Raw genomic sequence first — 14,497 nt, 5'->3', positions numbered from 1 at the left:
AGAGAGAAGACTCAAACTCACACTGCCTGGCTCCAGAGCTCACCCCATATACCACTACCCTATATCATCAGTCCTGCTATGAGGCTTGTTGTGAAACTGTGAACATTTCCAATGTTAGGTGAGCATAGCATGAATTTCACATTTGCTTATGTGTGATATCTCTGCCAGAAACACTAGGTAAATGCAGAAAACTGCACTGAGTTGACCTAAGCAGCGTAGGAATACACAAAACACACACACACCCCCCTCAAACATCTCCAGGCTACCTCAGTTCACATGTTTTATGAGATGTATCCATCTAATGTTACAACTTTCCTTCTGATTTCAGATCACCCTCCTTCCACTGCTTCACAGTAACTTAAGAGCTCTAACCCTTCCAACCCTGCTATGGACTGAACTGTGTCCCTCCCACCCCAATTTCATACATTAAAGCCCTACCACCCAATATGACTATATTTGGAAATAGGGCCTTTAAAGTGGTAAGTGAGGTTAAAAGAGGTTATAAAAGTGGAGTCTTATTCCAACATGACTAGTGTCCTTATAAGAAGAGGAAGGGAGGGTATGGCCCTGTGGCCGAGTGTTTGAGTTCGGGCTCCCTGCTTCGGCGGCCCAGGGTTTCGCTGGTTCAGATCCTAGGCGCAGACATGGTGCCGCTCATCAGGCCATGCTGAGGTGGCGTCCCACATGCCACAACTAGAAGGACCAACTAAAATATACAACTATGTACCAGGGGGCTTTGGGGAGAAAAAGGAAAAATAAAATCATTTAAAAAAAAAAGAAAGAAAAGAAGAGGAAGGGACACCAAGGATGAGCATACACCAAGGAAAGACCACATGAGGATGCTGAGAAGGTGGCCATATGCAAGCCAAGGAGAGAGGCCTCAGGGGAAACCAACCCCACGAGACCTTGATCTTGGATTTCCAGCCTCCAGAACTGTGAGGAATAAATTTCTGCTACGCCACCCAGTCTATAGTATTTTGTTATGGCAGCTCTAGCAAACTAAGACACCAACACCAACACCAACTCACAAGCAAGCTTCAGGTCTTTTTCAAGGTAAAGTGCCACATTTATTATAGTCTTTATGTATTTCTTACCCATTTAACATGTGTGAAACTGTTTTTATTAGGATCCTATCTTTTTTTCCTCACGTGTCACTGATGAAGTCTTTGAGTATTGTGCCCCTAACTCATTTTTCTCATAAGCCCTGTGTTGTGCTGTTTTGTCGTGCAATTGTGCATAGGGTGGCAATTTTTAGGAATGCATATGGCAAGTTATGGCACAACTGACTGTACTGCCACTCAGAGGGAAATGACTTATAGATCCTGGAGACAAAGCATAAAATACAATGTTTCTACAGCCTTCTTCAGGCCTCTGATGAGACAGGGTCTATAAAAAAATCTCAGACACGCAGGCACCAAGCTTAGATACACAGCGTGTATGTGTATTTGTGTGGACACATCTATGGAATACAATACTGTATAAATAGTAAAAGTTAAACTATTTATTTCCAGGTGATAGGCTTTTGACCGTTTTTTCCTCAAATTTTATGAACATTATTTATACTTTTATACATTCTCTATAATCCAAGCTGATTGTAATAATTTTCATGATTTTGTTCTAAATCAGAAATAAATAACTTTAAAATAGATCAGAAGACAAAGAGAAATGGCATATAGATTCAAAAAATGGCAGATAAGAATTAAACAAGAACATTAGGCTTTAGTAAATTCAGTCATTCCTCTATACACTACTCCGTCCTTCTCATCACCATCCAACTCCATGTTGAATAAAATTATTGGAAAAATTATCGATAGAACCTTGGGAAATTCAGGATTTAAAGAAAACTGACCAGCAGTACCTAAAATGTAGCCAGCCTGGCCAAAGTAGGGCCTCTCTGATATTTTTAGCAAAAATCTGTTTTCCTTAATTAGCCAGAACACATGAATTAGAGGCCTAGCCATATGCCATCAAGGAATGTGAGAGGCTTGATCTAAATGGAAAACCTGAGCTCACTTGCCACAGATGGTAGGTCTGGAATAGAAGGAGGCAGAAAGATTTCAAAAGCTTACTCAAGGCAAAGAGCAGACTGTCTGTAGTCCAGTTCATCAATCTTCAGAATTTGTGTAGTGAAAGTTATACTGCCTTGAGAATACTAACAACTTCAAAGAGGGCCTGGTTGAGTGAAATGAAACTACATAGCATCAAGGCACCATGTTCCAGGAATATTAGAGATGCGCACACTAATTACAGAACTGTCCTAACATGTCTATTATATGGCGACACTGAGTGATGGATCACTGTGCCTGGTGCTGTAAGATCACATTCTCTTTCTCGAAACTCTGAAAGAACTGCTGATAATACTGTAATCCTAAAGCAAGGTTTTGTAAACTATGGCTTGCTGGCCAAATCCAGCCTGTCATCTGTTTTTATACAGCCCATGAGTTTAGAATTAATTTTAAATTTCGAAAGGGTTAAAATAATTTTTTTTAAGAATAATGCTTCATGACACATGAATATGACAAATTCAAATTTCAGTATCCACAAATAAAGATGTACTGGAACCCAGCCATGCAAATTTGCTTTGTCTGTGGCTGTTTTTGTGCCACAACAGCAGAGTTGTAATTGCAACAAGGTCCGGGTGGTCTAAAATATTTACTTTCTGGCCATTTACAGGAAAAGTCAGCTGACCCCTGCCCCAAGGTTAAAACTGACCTGAATATAACCCACAGATTTAAGACCGTTTAAAATAGTCAAAAGTAGTCTTGAACACCAAGACATTCACTGACTCAACCAAATCTGAACAATAATAAGGTCTACCACTACTGTACTTTGGACGACAGAAGTTGTTCATCAGTTCAGGGACTATTTTGTATTAATGGGAAATCACTACCACCATCATAACAGCAACAAAACAATTCAACCCTGTACTTCTCAAGAACTAAGAGGTTGTCCTCCAATTTTACGATTTTTTTTCCAGACTCATGATCAGCATCGACACATTGCTGATTGTGTATCCCAGTACTGAAAAAATGAAGATGCTATTCTTCTAGATGATAATACTTTCTCATTCTGCCCTTCCAAAACTGCACCACCTTTCAGGAGATCTTGGACAGTAAACTTTGTAAATGATGCTCACATCATGATCTAATGGAGAAAACAATGAAAACTGAATTTTCTCTTTGGCAAAATTTTGTCCTTTACCAGAGTGTGGAATATATGGAAGGTTCTAAAACAGTTTACAAATACTCAGTTGCTTTTTTTTGCAAACAGGTGACTGGGTTATGAAAATTTGTTGATTATATTCACCACACAATTTCCTCAGATCAAAGGTTGATCTGAAATAAAGGAATATGAGACTCAATTTGTTTTCTCCTGTACAACCCTGCTCCCTTTTCCCTCTCAATTACTAGGCTCTGCTTTCTTACTGAGGTCACAAGACAGCATTGCTGACTTATCCAAGTAAAGAGCTATGAAGTAAAAACAGTAATGGAGTTGGTGTCATGAGGGCAAGTGTTTAAGCCACTCATTTCTCATTGCGGAATTATTAGGTCAATGGAATCACAAATTAAGAAGATCACAGGGCTTCTTTGCAAAAATAAAGTCACAATTTCAAAAGGTTTCCAGATTTTGGTCAGTCTCTTGCCACTGAACAGAGGCATCAAAATATGGCAGCATTTTAATATGGCAGTTTTAATCAGCATCAACTCTAAAATGGAATGCCTAAAGAAAAGACAATCTTGGGCCCTCATCTAACAACAAGCCTCCATATGGAGTAAAATTCAATCCAAATAAATTACTACTAATCTGTGAAGTGTGAATGTTCCTTGTCCTATATTTTCAGGTTATCATATGGGAGATTTATCTGTCTAGTCAACTGGAGACTGCTTAAATGAAAGCCATATATAATATTTACTCCCAGCACCATTAAACGTACTGCATAATATTCAAAAATATTGAGCACAGGTAGGGTACAAATGAGAGAGAAGCCATTTATTCTGACATCTTATCTCTGCCCCTTCCTGTTTCATCTTGCAGATATTTTTTATTGCAGATATTATTTATTTTTATATTATCCTGATGCAATTTCTGGAGGAGGAAGACAAAGCTTCAGCAGCCTCAAAGCACAACGTCCTAGCTAAATGGTTCCCATTTAGAACCAGTTTCTCCTAAAATGTCTCACATGACATCCCATTTTTATAAATTCTTCACTCTCTCTTGAAAAATCTCTATTTCAGTTGCCAATAAGGATTTAAATGCTTCTAGAAGAAATATTCATCAAAAGTAACACAGCTGTGAATGACTGACATCAAGTATGAAGAAAAAAAAATATCACGTCAATGTTTCAACACATTATTTGCTGAACAACTTCTACTCAGTCCATCTGTACTAAATGGGTGCGCCAAAAATTGGACATGCCAGCAGATGGTTACAAGCGCTGTTTGGCATGCGTACTGGTACTATTTGACGCTGCTGAAAGACGAAATACAATTCCCCGGAAGGGATTTCTATATTTTCTAAAATAGTAATTTATATAACAGAAAAACTATGGAATCTTTACATTTGAGCCCTAGATTTACAAGACCCAAAGTTGTGTTGTCTTGCTTTCTAATTTGATTTTTAGTATTTCTGAACAGCAGTCATTGCTTTTCAGAGATTAGTGCTCCTTAACCAGGGCTGTGTGTCATTAGTTCTCAAGGTGTTTCTTCCAAGATATACGTGTCCAGACCCCACCTGGACACCACAATGAATCAGACATCCTGGAACGGGTCCTGGGCAGGAGTATTTTGAAAGGCTTACCAGGTGACTGTGAAGAGCATCACTGGTTAGGAACAATTTTTCCAGATCACTTTTCATACTGATGAACAAATAACTATAACACACGCATGTGCATACAAAGACCAATATAATTCTGCTTTACTCCTCGTGGTGTTACCTAAATGTTCTCCTTTGCCATCCTATTCTTTCCTCTGAATTTCTGTCTTTGAAATTGTCTTGGAGCTTTCCACAGTTTGGTAATTTTTCAGACAAATTTTAGGCTAAGTCAGTGTACGTTAGGCATTCTTCATTTTGGGGAGCAGGATACCAACTTAGATCAGCAAATCCTTCCAAAACAATGCCATCTTAACATACAGTCCTCTAACAAATATTTATTCAGCAGAGTCTATATGTGTGCTACAGGCTGAGAAGAATGCAAGAAAAACAAGATGTGGTTCTTGTGCCCTCAAGGAGCATGTGTGATACAATTAGGGTGAAAATATACAGACAAGCTAAGTTAAATAACCATATAAGGAAGCATGTGATTCAGTATTAAATTACTCATACTTACAACAAGGACTTTAAGAATTCAGAAGAAACAGTGCTCACTCCAGACCCAACAGTCAGACCACAGTTCCAAGAGGGCCTGGGGTTTGAAGGATAGGTAGTAGATAAATGGGCAGGGCAGAGGAATGTAGGTGCTCCATGCCAGGAACACAGCACAAACCAAGGCAGCAGTGAACGAAGCATAGACAGTGAAAACACAGCCCTCTGCAAGGAAGGGCTCACTTGGGTGACTGATACCAACCAGATAAAGGCCAGACTCCAGCTATCAGGCTAAGGAGCCTAATATTTGTCCTACAGCTGCAGAGAATCATCAAGATTTTAAAGCAGCAGAACACGGAGACAGTAGTATTTTAGGAAAATTTATTTATTTTTGGTAGCAAACAAAATGTCTATGAATGTGATATAAATAATGAGACCTATGAGAACAATAAGGATCTGGGCCACAGCAGTAGCTTTACAAAGAACTAATGGAGCTCAGTGGCTGATTGGTTTGAGTTTCCAGCCTGTAATAGAATGAAGGCAAACAAACAACAGGAGAAAGAAGGAAGTCAGGAGTGGAAGCAAATTAGAGTGGCCAGCTGGAGACAGAATGATGCCTCAGAAAAATCATCTGCACTGGACATATGGCTTTGGAAGAAGCTGCTGAGAAGAAATAACGTCTACACAGAGAATGGAAGGTAGAATGAGGAAAATAAGAGGCTGAAGACTGAATCTGGAGAAGTTGCCCATTAAAGATATATGGAAAATGCAGAATAAATGATGCAAACGAAAGACCTCAGAAAGGCAGGAAAATCTAGTGGCAACCCGGAAGCCAGGGAGAAAGAGAGTTTCAAGGCAAAGTTCATCAGCACAGTCAAAGACTACTGGTATTGATTCAGTTCTAGACCCAGCAACTTCCCTGGGTGCCCTAACCTAGAGCTGATCTTTCTCCTTTAATCTTTAGTTACTGACTGTCCCTATCAATCATTTATCACACATATCTGGTTGTTTTTTAATATCTAATATAGACCCACACACACTCAGATATTATGTCATATCTCCTTGACACTATTATACTGAGCTTCTCGGGAGAAGAGATCACAATCAATACTTTATCGCTCCCCCACCCCTCATTGTACCCTCACATTGCCATGCCTCTAGCAACCACTTAGAAATATTTTTAACTGATGGTAGCTATGACCATCCTGGTGATTGTGGTGTGCAAATAAGACCAGCGGAATTCAAGGAGAAGACAGACACTGGTATAGTGTTGCATCTTGCTATTCCAAGTGTGGTCCATGGCCCAGTGGCATCACCTAGGAACTTGTTAAAAATGCAGTCTCAGCTACCATCCCAGAATGAATCAGAATCTGAATCAGACTGAATCAGAATCTGCATTTTAATGAGATCCAGGTGACTGATTCCTATGCATACCGGAGTAGAAGCTTGTGTAGACTCAGTATAACATAGAAAGGGCTAGCACTGAGTTACCAAAGAAGTTAGCTGGAGGAAGGGAAGATGGCACATGAGTTTCAGCATGTGGGCATGTGCCTAGACCCAACTTCACCCCTGCTCAGACCCACAGCTTAATGATGGGGTCCAGGCCCTTTGCGTATGTGACAGGGCCAGGCCAGGAAGCAATTCTAGCTTTTGATCAGTAGCCCAGATGGTATAAATCCTTGTCTCATAAACTGCCACTAAGTTCAGGAAGTTATAGGAAGGGCTTTGCAGATTTCAACTATTAGGTGGTTTTTCCAGATTTTATAAATATCTGACCTCCTGAAGACCCTGTTTGTGCCCCTCATGTTTATCTAGCCCTAGGAATTTATGATATTATTCTGCCTCTCACTCACTTCTCCTATAACATTAGGCTTCCCTCTAAGCTTTAGATTGCAATTGCTAAAATGCTTTTTTGGCATAATTGAAAGCTAAATCTAAAAGTGCAACTTTAACCCCAAATAGAAGGAGCCTGCAATAAAGGGAGCTACACTGACAGCACTATTGTTTAAATGACCAGGTGCCAGGAAAAAGGTCCCAAAGGAAAGGACTGTTAGACAAAGGCACAGCCATATCCCAAGGGATAAAGACCAAACAGAGTAATGGGTCTCGAGGCAGAATCTTCCCTTTGTTAAGGATGTGCTCAATGCTTCTATATTTCTTTCTCTAACTTTCCTAGAGATAAGCATATTGAGTGTCACTACTTCAAAAGATCACTGTGCTAGAGAGTTCTCTGTGGGTCTTTTATTATTTTTAACAGCTTTATTTATACATAATTTACACGCCATAAAGTTCACATTTCAGAAATGGTAGAGACATTCATTCCATCCCCCACCTTCAAGTAATGCTTCATTAAACTCACCCAGGAATGTAATATAGCCATTTCTTAAATCTCCAGGAATATAGGACATCGTCATGACCCTCTGACAATATATCCCAGTTTCTCAGCTTTTATCAGTGGAAAGAACATCTTGGCAAAGTCCCCTCTATTAAAATTCAAACTATAAAAGTAATGACTTTCAGCGCTGTGTTTCAGAGGGGGCTGATTGAAAATGCCACCGTAGGCCCCTATAATCTGCCTGCTTTGTAGGAACTCCATTAGGAAACAAACTGCATTTACTGCATCCAAAGTGGAAATCACAAATTCTTACAAACTGTTAATCCTCCAGTTTTTCATGGACTATTTTTCCAACAGATGACATGCTTTCTAGCTTTCTAGGAGCTGCTGGAGCCTGCACTGAGCCATTGTTTTCACCTCAAGGATGGTCTGAGTACTTAGGCAGGTTTTTCTATCAAAAAGAAAAACAGCAACTTACATGCTCTCACAGAACCTCGTCAGCGTGCTTGGCTTCTCCTGGTTGCGTCTCTGTCGAAACCAGCGTTGTATGCTGCGGACGTCCCAGTCCAGCTGCTTGGAGAGACCTTCCAACCGCTTTTCATCAGGATGCTATGAAACAGAGTACCGGGAAAACCATTTTCATCTTCACCATCAACAGATCTGCCCTTGTCTATATTTGAGACTTTTCTCCCTTTATTTAATATTAATATCTACTACTGAGATTTCTATATTTACTGCTGAGGACCTAGACCTTCCATTAGCAGCATGAACATAACCACTTAGGACAAGAAAAGTTATTCATTATGAAACAATATTGAAAAAATATGAATCTTGCTCTAATGCTTGCACTTCTTGTCAGCAACGAAGATTCAAGAGAACAGACAACTGGCTGAGTCAGCTTCATCAGCCTTCAAGGAAAGGAGTTAGGTGATGGTGAATTTGCAAAGACGCATCAGTCAAATATTTCACTTTCTCAGGAAAAAATGCTATATCCAATTATCACAATGAGGATAACATAGGACAGACAAAAAACATGGAATAATCCCAAAATACCTCCCATTAAACTAAAGTACTAATTCTACTACGAAACATGTTTTCTCTTTCTTCCTCTTCTCTCTCCCTCTCCTCTGTTCTTCACACATTCCTCTTCTATTCCTTTTCTTGGTCATTCCTTTTGGCCGGATCCCCGTCAACCTTTTACAACAACTATGCATTACTTGAAGCAAACTTGGTGAAGTGGAAAGAGACCCTATTTATGCTTGCTATATGATGATATTTCTCTGTCTCTGACTCATTTCTATAACCTTAGGAGATGACAGACAGATTCAATTCCTCCCTCTAATGACCTCTCTGAGCCTGAGTTTCCTCACCTGTAAAAAAAAAAAGGGGGGGTTATTTATCCAGCTAAATGGGACTGTGGTGAGGACCAAATGTAACAACAAACGTAAAACTCAGTAAATGTTAGTTCTCCTCTTCCCTACCCCTCCCGTCTCTTCACTGTCTTAGAGAGCATCCTGCCAACAATCACGTGAGGGTGACCTGCCCCACAGCAAACCTAAGCCAGTTCAGTTCTATTCCTTCATTTGTTCCACCTTTGCTTTAATATTAATGAGAGGTTAATGATCAGAAGAAATAACCAAAAATGGGGTAGGGAAAGGCAGGCTGACCAGCTTTCAAGTTATACAGGTGGAATGTCCATATGGCAACTTTTTAAAGCATCTCAAGCAATTCGAGGTGTCAGACATACAGAAAACACAGCAAATGGCCTTGGTGTTATGACTGAGGGTATAAAATGTGCTGAGGTTATGTCTGTGAAAATTATTTCCCAACTTTCAGTGAGGCATGTACTTTGAGTGGTTTTTCAGCAGTCATAACACCATCCACATGCTCCTTTTGTCTCTCCTAATTAAAAAATATGGGAGAGAGAAAATTCACAACCTACAATATATCTTGGCTATGCCATTTTCTTAGAGGAATTCATTTTTATTTCGATTTATTTTCTAAGCTTATTGAATAGGGAAAATATTCACATAGTTCACAGATTTTAAATTATCTAAAGTCTTACCTTCCCACTTTGTTCTTACTGCTCTCTCAGTTCCTACTCTCCCCTTCCTACCAGGTAACCAGTTATTAAATCAGTTTCTCTCCGAGTTACTTTGTGCAGACACAGGCAAACTTGAATATGGATTCTTACATCCCCCTTGTCACACAATGGTTGCATAGTATACACATCATTCTAAACTTTGGATTTTTCACTTTACAATGTACCTTGGAATATTTCCATATCAAAATATAAAGAATGTCCTCTTTTTGTAGAACTATAAGGATATGCCATAATTTACTTACCCAGTCCCCGATTAATGGACATTTTAGAAGCTCCCACACTTCTGCTACTAAAAACAATGCTGCAATAAATAACCTCGCCCTAGGTCATTTTATACAAGCATATATACAGGGATAAAATGTTGAAAGCAAACATTGGAAATCAAAGTCTATGCAACTTCAATTTATTTAGACATTAAAAAACTACCCTCATGAATGATTTTACCAATATATACTCTCACAAGCAAGAATGCCCATTTCCCAAAGCCTCATCAAAAGAGTAGGTTATCAGACTTTTCCATTTTTTTCCAGTCTAATATATAAAAAGTAGTATCTCGGGGCCGGCCCAGTAGCGTAGTAGTTAAGTTCGCCCACTCCGCCTTGGCAGCCCAGAGTTTGCAGGTTCGGATTCCAAGCATGGACCTAACACTCGTGGTAAAGCCATGCTGTCGTAGCATCCCACATAAAATAGAGAAAGATTGGCACAGATGTTAGTTCAGGCCAATCTTCCTCACAGACACACAAAAAGAAAGTAGTATCTCATTATATTTTTTAAAGATTTTATTTTTTTCATTTTTCTCCCCAAAGCCCCCAGGTACACAGTTGTATATTCTTCGTCGTGGGTCCTTCTAGTTGTGGCATATGGGACGCTGCCTCAGCGTGGTTTGATGAGCAGTGCCATGTCCGCGCCCAGGATTCGAACCAACGAAACACTGGGCCGCCTGCAGCGGAGCGCGCGAACTTAACCACTCGGCCACGGGGCCAGACCCTCATTATATTTTTAATTTGATTTTCTCTTTTTATGAGAAGCATCTTTTCATGTGTCTTAAAATACATCTGTACTTCCTTTTTATGAACAGTCTTTTCATATCTATTGCACATTTTTTCCTTGATTTGTAGGTATTTTCTTTACTGATTTGTAGAATTTCTTCATTTATTAAGGTGATTAAACCTGTACCATAGGTTGCACACTTTGTACCAAAGTCTATTTGTTTTAGAATTAGCTTATGGTGTTTTTCACTTGTCTAAGTGTTTAAAAAACAGGAATTTATCAATCTTTTCTGTTACAGCTTCTGAATTGGGGTCATAATTAGAAAAGCCTTCCCTATCCCAAATGTTCAAGAAATTCTCTCACATTTATAGTCTTGATTGTAATACATTCACAGATTTGATTTTTACATTCAATAGTGATTGCATTTGGAATATATCCTGGTATACAGTGGGAGGTATGAATCTAACTTTCTTTCCAAATGGCTACCCAGATAGCCTGGTACCATTGTTCACCTCCTCATGAGAAATCAAATGCATTCTTCCATTGTTCTATTGCTCATGTGCCAGTACATATAGTTAGCTTACTCAGATATCTTTATTTACTTTTCTTTATGAAATTTAGAATTGGCTTGTCTAGTTTCAAAATTTAAAAATGGTCTATTGGTATTTTAAATGAGATTATACCAAGTTCTTAAATTAATATAGAGTGAACTAATATCTTTACTCAATTTGTCTTTTGTGTCTTTCCAAAATGTTTGAAAGTTTTCCTCACATGCCTTGCACATCCTTGTTATATTTATTCCTAGGATATTATCTTTTCGGTTTTTATTGTAAGGAATTTTCTTCTATCTTCTAACTACTTTAGTTTGCATATATATATATAGGTACTAATTTTGCAATAACATTTCATATTGTTTGTGGTAGTTTTTCACTTGATTCCTTTAATTTTCCTGCTATACAGTCATATAATAGCATATTACTGGAACGTAAACTCTATAAACAAGGGAAATTTCTAGTATCTTTTTTCACAAATACCTAGAATATAGTAGGGACTCAATAAATAGTTCTTGAATGAATGAAGAAATCTTCACAGAGCAATAGCTTTACCTCTTCCTTCCTTATTTTTATGCCTTTATTTTCTTTCTCTTATCTGTTTGCTAATTCAGTGTACAACTTAGCACAATGGAGAACAGTGGTTATAACAAGCATCCTTATCTGTTCCAGACTTCAGTGGAAATATTGCTATGATTCTCACTAAGCAAAGGCCAGATCTGGGGCGGATATACAAACGTATTTATCATGGAAAGGAAACTACCTATCCCTAGTTAGATAATTTTATTTTAACCAAAATTATGTTAGATTTCAGCTTCCATGGAGATGATCATGTACTTTTTCTCCCTAGATCAATTAATATGATAAATTATATAAATAAATCTTTCAACACTGAAGACAGGGAAGGACTCGGATTCCAAAACGAACCCTATTTGGTGATGATGAATAATTCTTTTAATGTGCTGCTCTGTTCCATTTGCTAATTTTTTATTTGCGATTTTTCAATATTAATAAGTACAATTGGTCTCTAGTCTTATTTTTTGGTGAAATCTTTTTCAGACTTTGATATTAATGTTTTATTGCTTCATAAAAAGAGAATTTGGATGGTTTTCTGAATTTTCTATGCTTTGATATAGTTTAAAATAGCATTGGAATTATCTGCTCTTAAGAGGCTGTGTTAGAACTTTCTTATGAGAGCATCTGAGCTTTGTACTTTTTGCAGTTTAGCTTTTTGATTTTGATCTTCATACATACACATACACACACATACACACATACATATACACACTTATCAAACAAATTATAGTTGGTAAATTATATTTTCCTGGAATAATTTACACTTTATCCAAGTTTTTATATTTTATCTGCCATGTTAATAGAAATATATCCTTTTTATTATCCTCCATTTCTGTGACTGCTGATTACTATGTAATTAATTATTATGTCGTGAATTTGTGCCTTTTTTTCCTTTATTGGATTAGGTGACTTTCTGTAAAAAAAGAAAATTAAACAGAAAAGCTACTTTTGGATTAATTTTCAATTTGGTAGTTTTCCTCACTCAATTTCTGCATTTATCTTTATGAATTTCTTCCTTCTGCTTGCCTTCCTTAATTTTTTGTTCTCCTTCTACTGTTTAAGTAAGTGGTTAGCTATTTATATATATATGTGTGTGTGAGTTTTCGTCTTAGCACTGCTTTGGCCTAATACATAGGAGTAGCACTTTCATCATCGCTGTTTTCCAAATGTTGTAAAATTGTATTTTTACACAAAAGTTGATTAAGAAGGCAAGAGGCTTTCTCTTTTCTGATTTCTAGTATTATTAAATTGTGCCTGTTTTTGAAATTTATTAGCATTTTGTATATAATAAATGGTCAATTTTTGTAAATATTCAATAGACACTTAAAAAAAATATAGTCTCTATGTTCAGAATATAAGGTTCTAAATATACCTCTTAGATCTTACTCATTAATTATGCTTCTTAGAATTTCTATATTCTGTTATAGTTTTTGTCTGCTTGATCTGTCATGACACAGAGGTAAATTAAAATTTCTTACTATTAAATTATTTCTTCTTTCATTCTTTTTTATTAGAATGTGGATACAATGTTATTCAATGCATATATATTCATAACTATTTTGTCTTCATTGTGAATTGTATCCTTTAGCAATAAAAAGCCAATTCTTCATTTCATTTAATCCTTTTTTGCCTGAATCCCAGTTTTACATAAAAATAGAAACCCTACTTCCTTTATTATTTACATTTGCTTGTATAACATTACTCATACTCCTATTTTCAATATTTGTAATTACTTTATCTGAAGAGATCTCTTATGACTTCGGTGACCCAAACCTGAACTATTTTTTATTAGATGAGTCAAACTCATTTTTATGTATTGATATAACTGATAAGCTTGTTTATAGTTCCCTCACATTAATTATGTTTTGCTTTATGTTTTGATAATTTTTTAAAAATTTTAAAAAATTATTTTATCAAGCCAAATATAGATTGTTTTATTTTCCTTCCTTTTTGTGGGTACTTTTTATTCTAGTGGTTATCCATATAACCATAATACACTTCTGTTTTTCATCCAGTAACAATTCCACATGAGCAATATTTAAAACTAGTGTATTTCCTTTTCCTCCTCCACCCAATATTAGTCAATAATTTTATCTTCCTAGAGTTTACTCTTGTATTGTTAAATATGCTGCACTTCTATTACTCAATTTGGCTGCTTAAACTGATATGTTTTGACTCCTAGCTACTAGGAGCAATTAGTGAATTTACTCTGCCTCCCACCTTCTTTTCCCTCCCTCTAAACTACTGTTAGTTGTACATTTCTACATTGTGAGAGAATTTAATGTTCAGATTCTGCTCTGTCATCCTAATCCTCACATTTCCTTCCAGCTTAGTTTGACAGTTTAAATATACTAGAAACTCACCAACATTCCCAGTTATCTCTTGGTCGGCTGAAATTAATGAGTTAATAGTTTCTTCAGGAAAGACTCTTGGGAACAATCCCCCAAATTTTTGCATGTTTAAATCTGTTAGTCTTCAGCAGTAAAAAAATAAAATTAGCTAAACACAAAATTCTTAGTCCACATTTTCCTTGAAAATATTGGAAATATTGTTCTGTTGAATTTTGTTATAGAGAACATATAAAGTCATGCTGATATTTTTTCCTAAATAAGTGATTCGATCTTTACTTGGCTACTCAAA

At 37.1% G+C, this 14,497-nt stretch overlaps 1 protein-coding gene across 5 annotated transcripts in view; it reads right to left on the bottom strand.

Annotated features, from left to right (window-relative positions):
• The window catches only part of CERS6 (ceramide synthase 6), a 303,793-nt gene that overhangs the window by 195,681 nt on the left and 93,615 nt on the right, over positions 1-14,497 (bottom strand). For all 5 annotated transcript variants that reach the window (XM_001497253.6, NM_001301183.2, XM_070240590.1 and 2 more), the window contains 1 exon segment: positions 8,115-8,245. In XM_001497253.6, the coding sequence (XP_001497303.1) occupies positions 8,115-8,245 (131 nt within the window).

Source organism: Equus caballus, chromosome 18 (genome assembly GCF_041296265.1).
Source record: "Equus caballus isolate H_3958 breed thoroughbred chromosome 18, TB-T2T, whole genome shotgun sequence".
In the NCBI taxonomy this organism is placed as follows: Eukaryota; Metazoa; Chordata; class Mammalia; order Perissodactyla; family Equidae; genus Equus; species Equus caballus.
The sequence above is the reverse complement of the archived record's forward strand: the minus strand, read 5'-3'. Positions and strand labels throughout refer to the sequence as shown.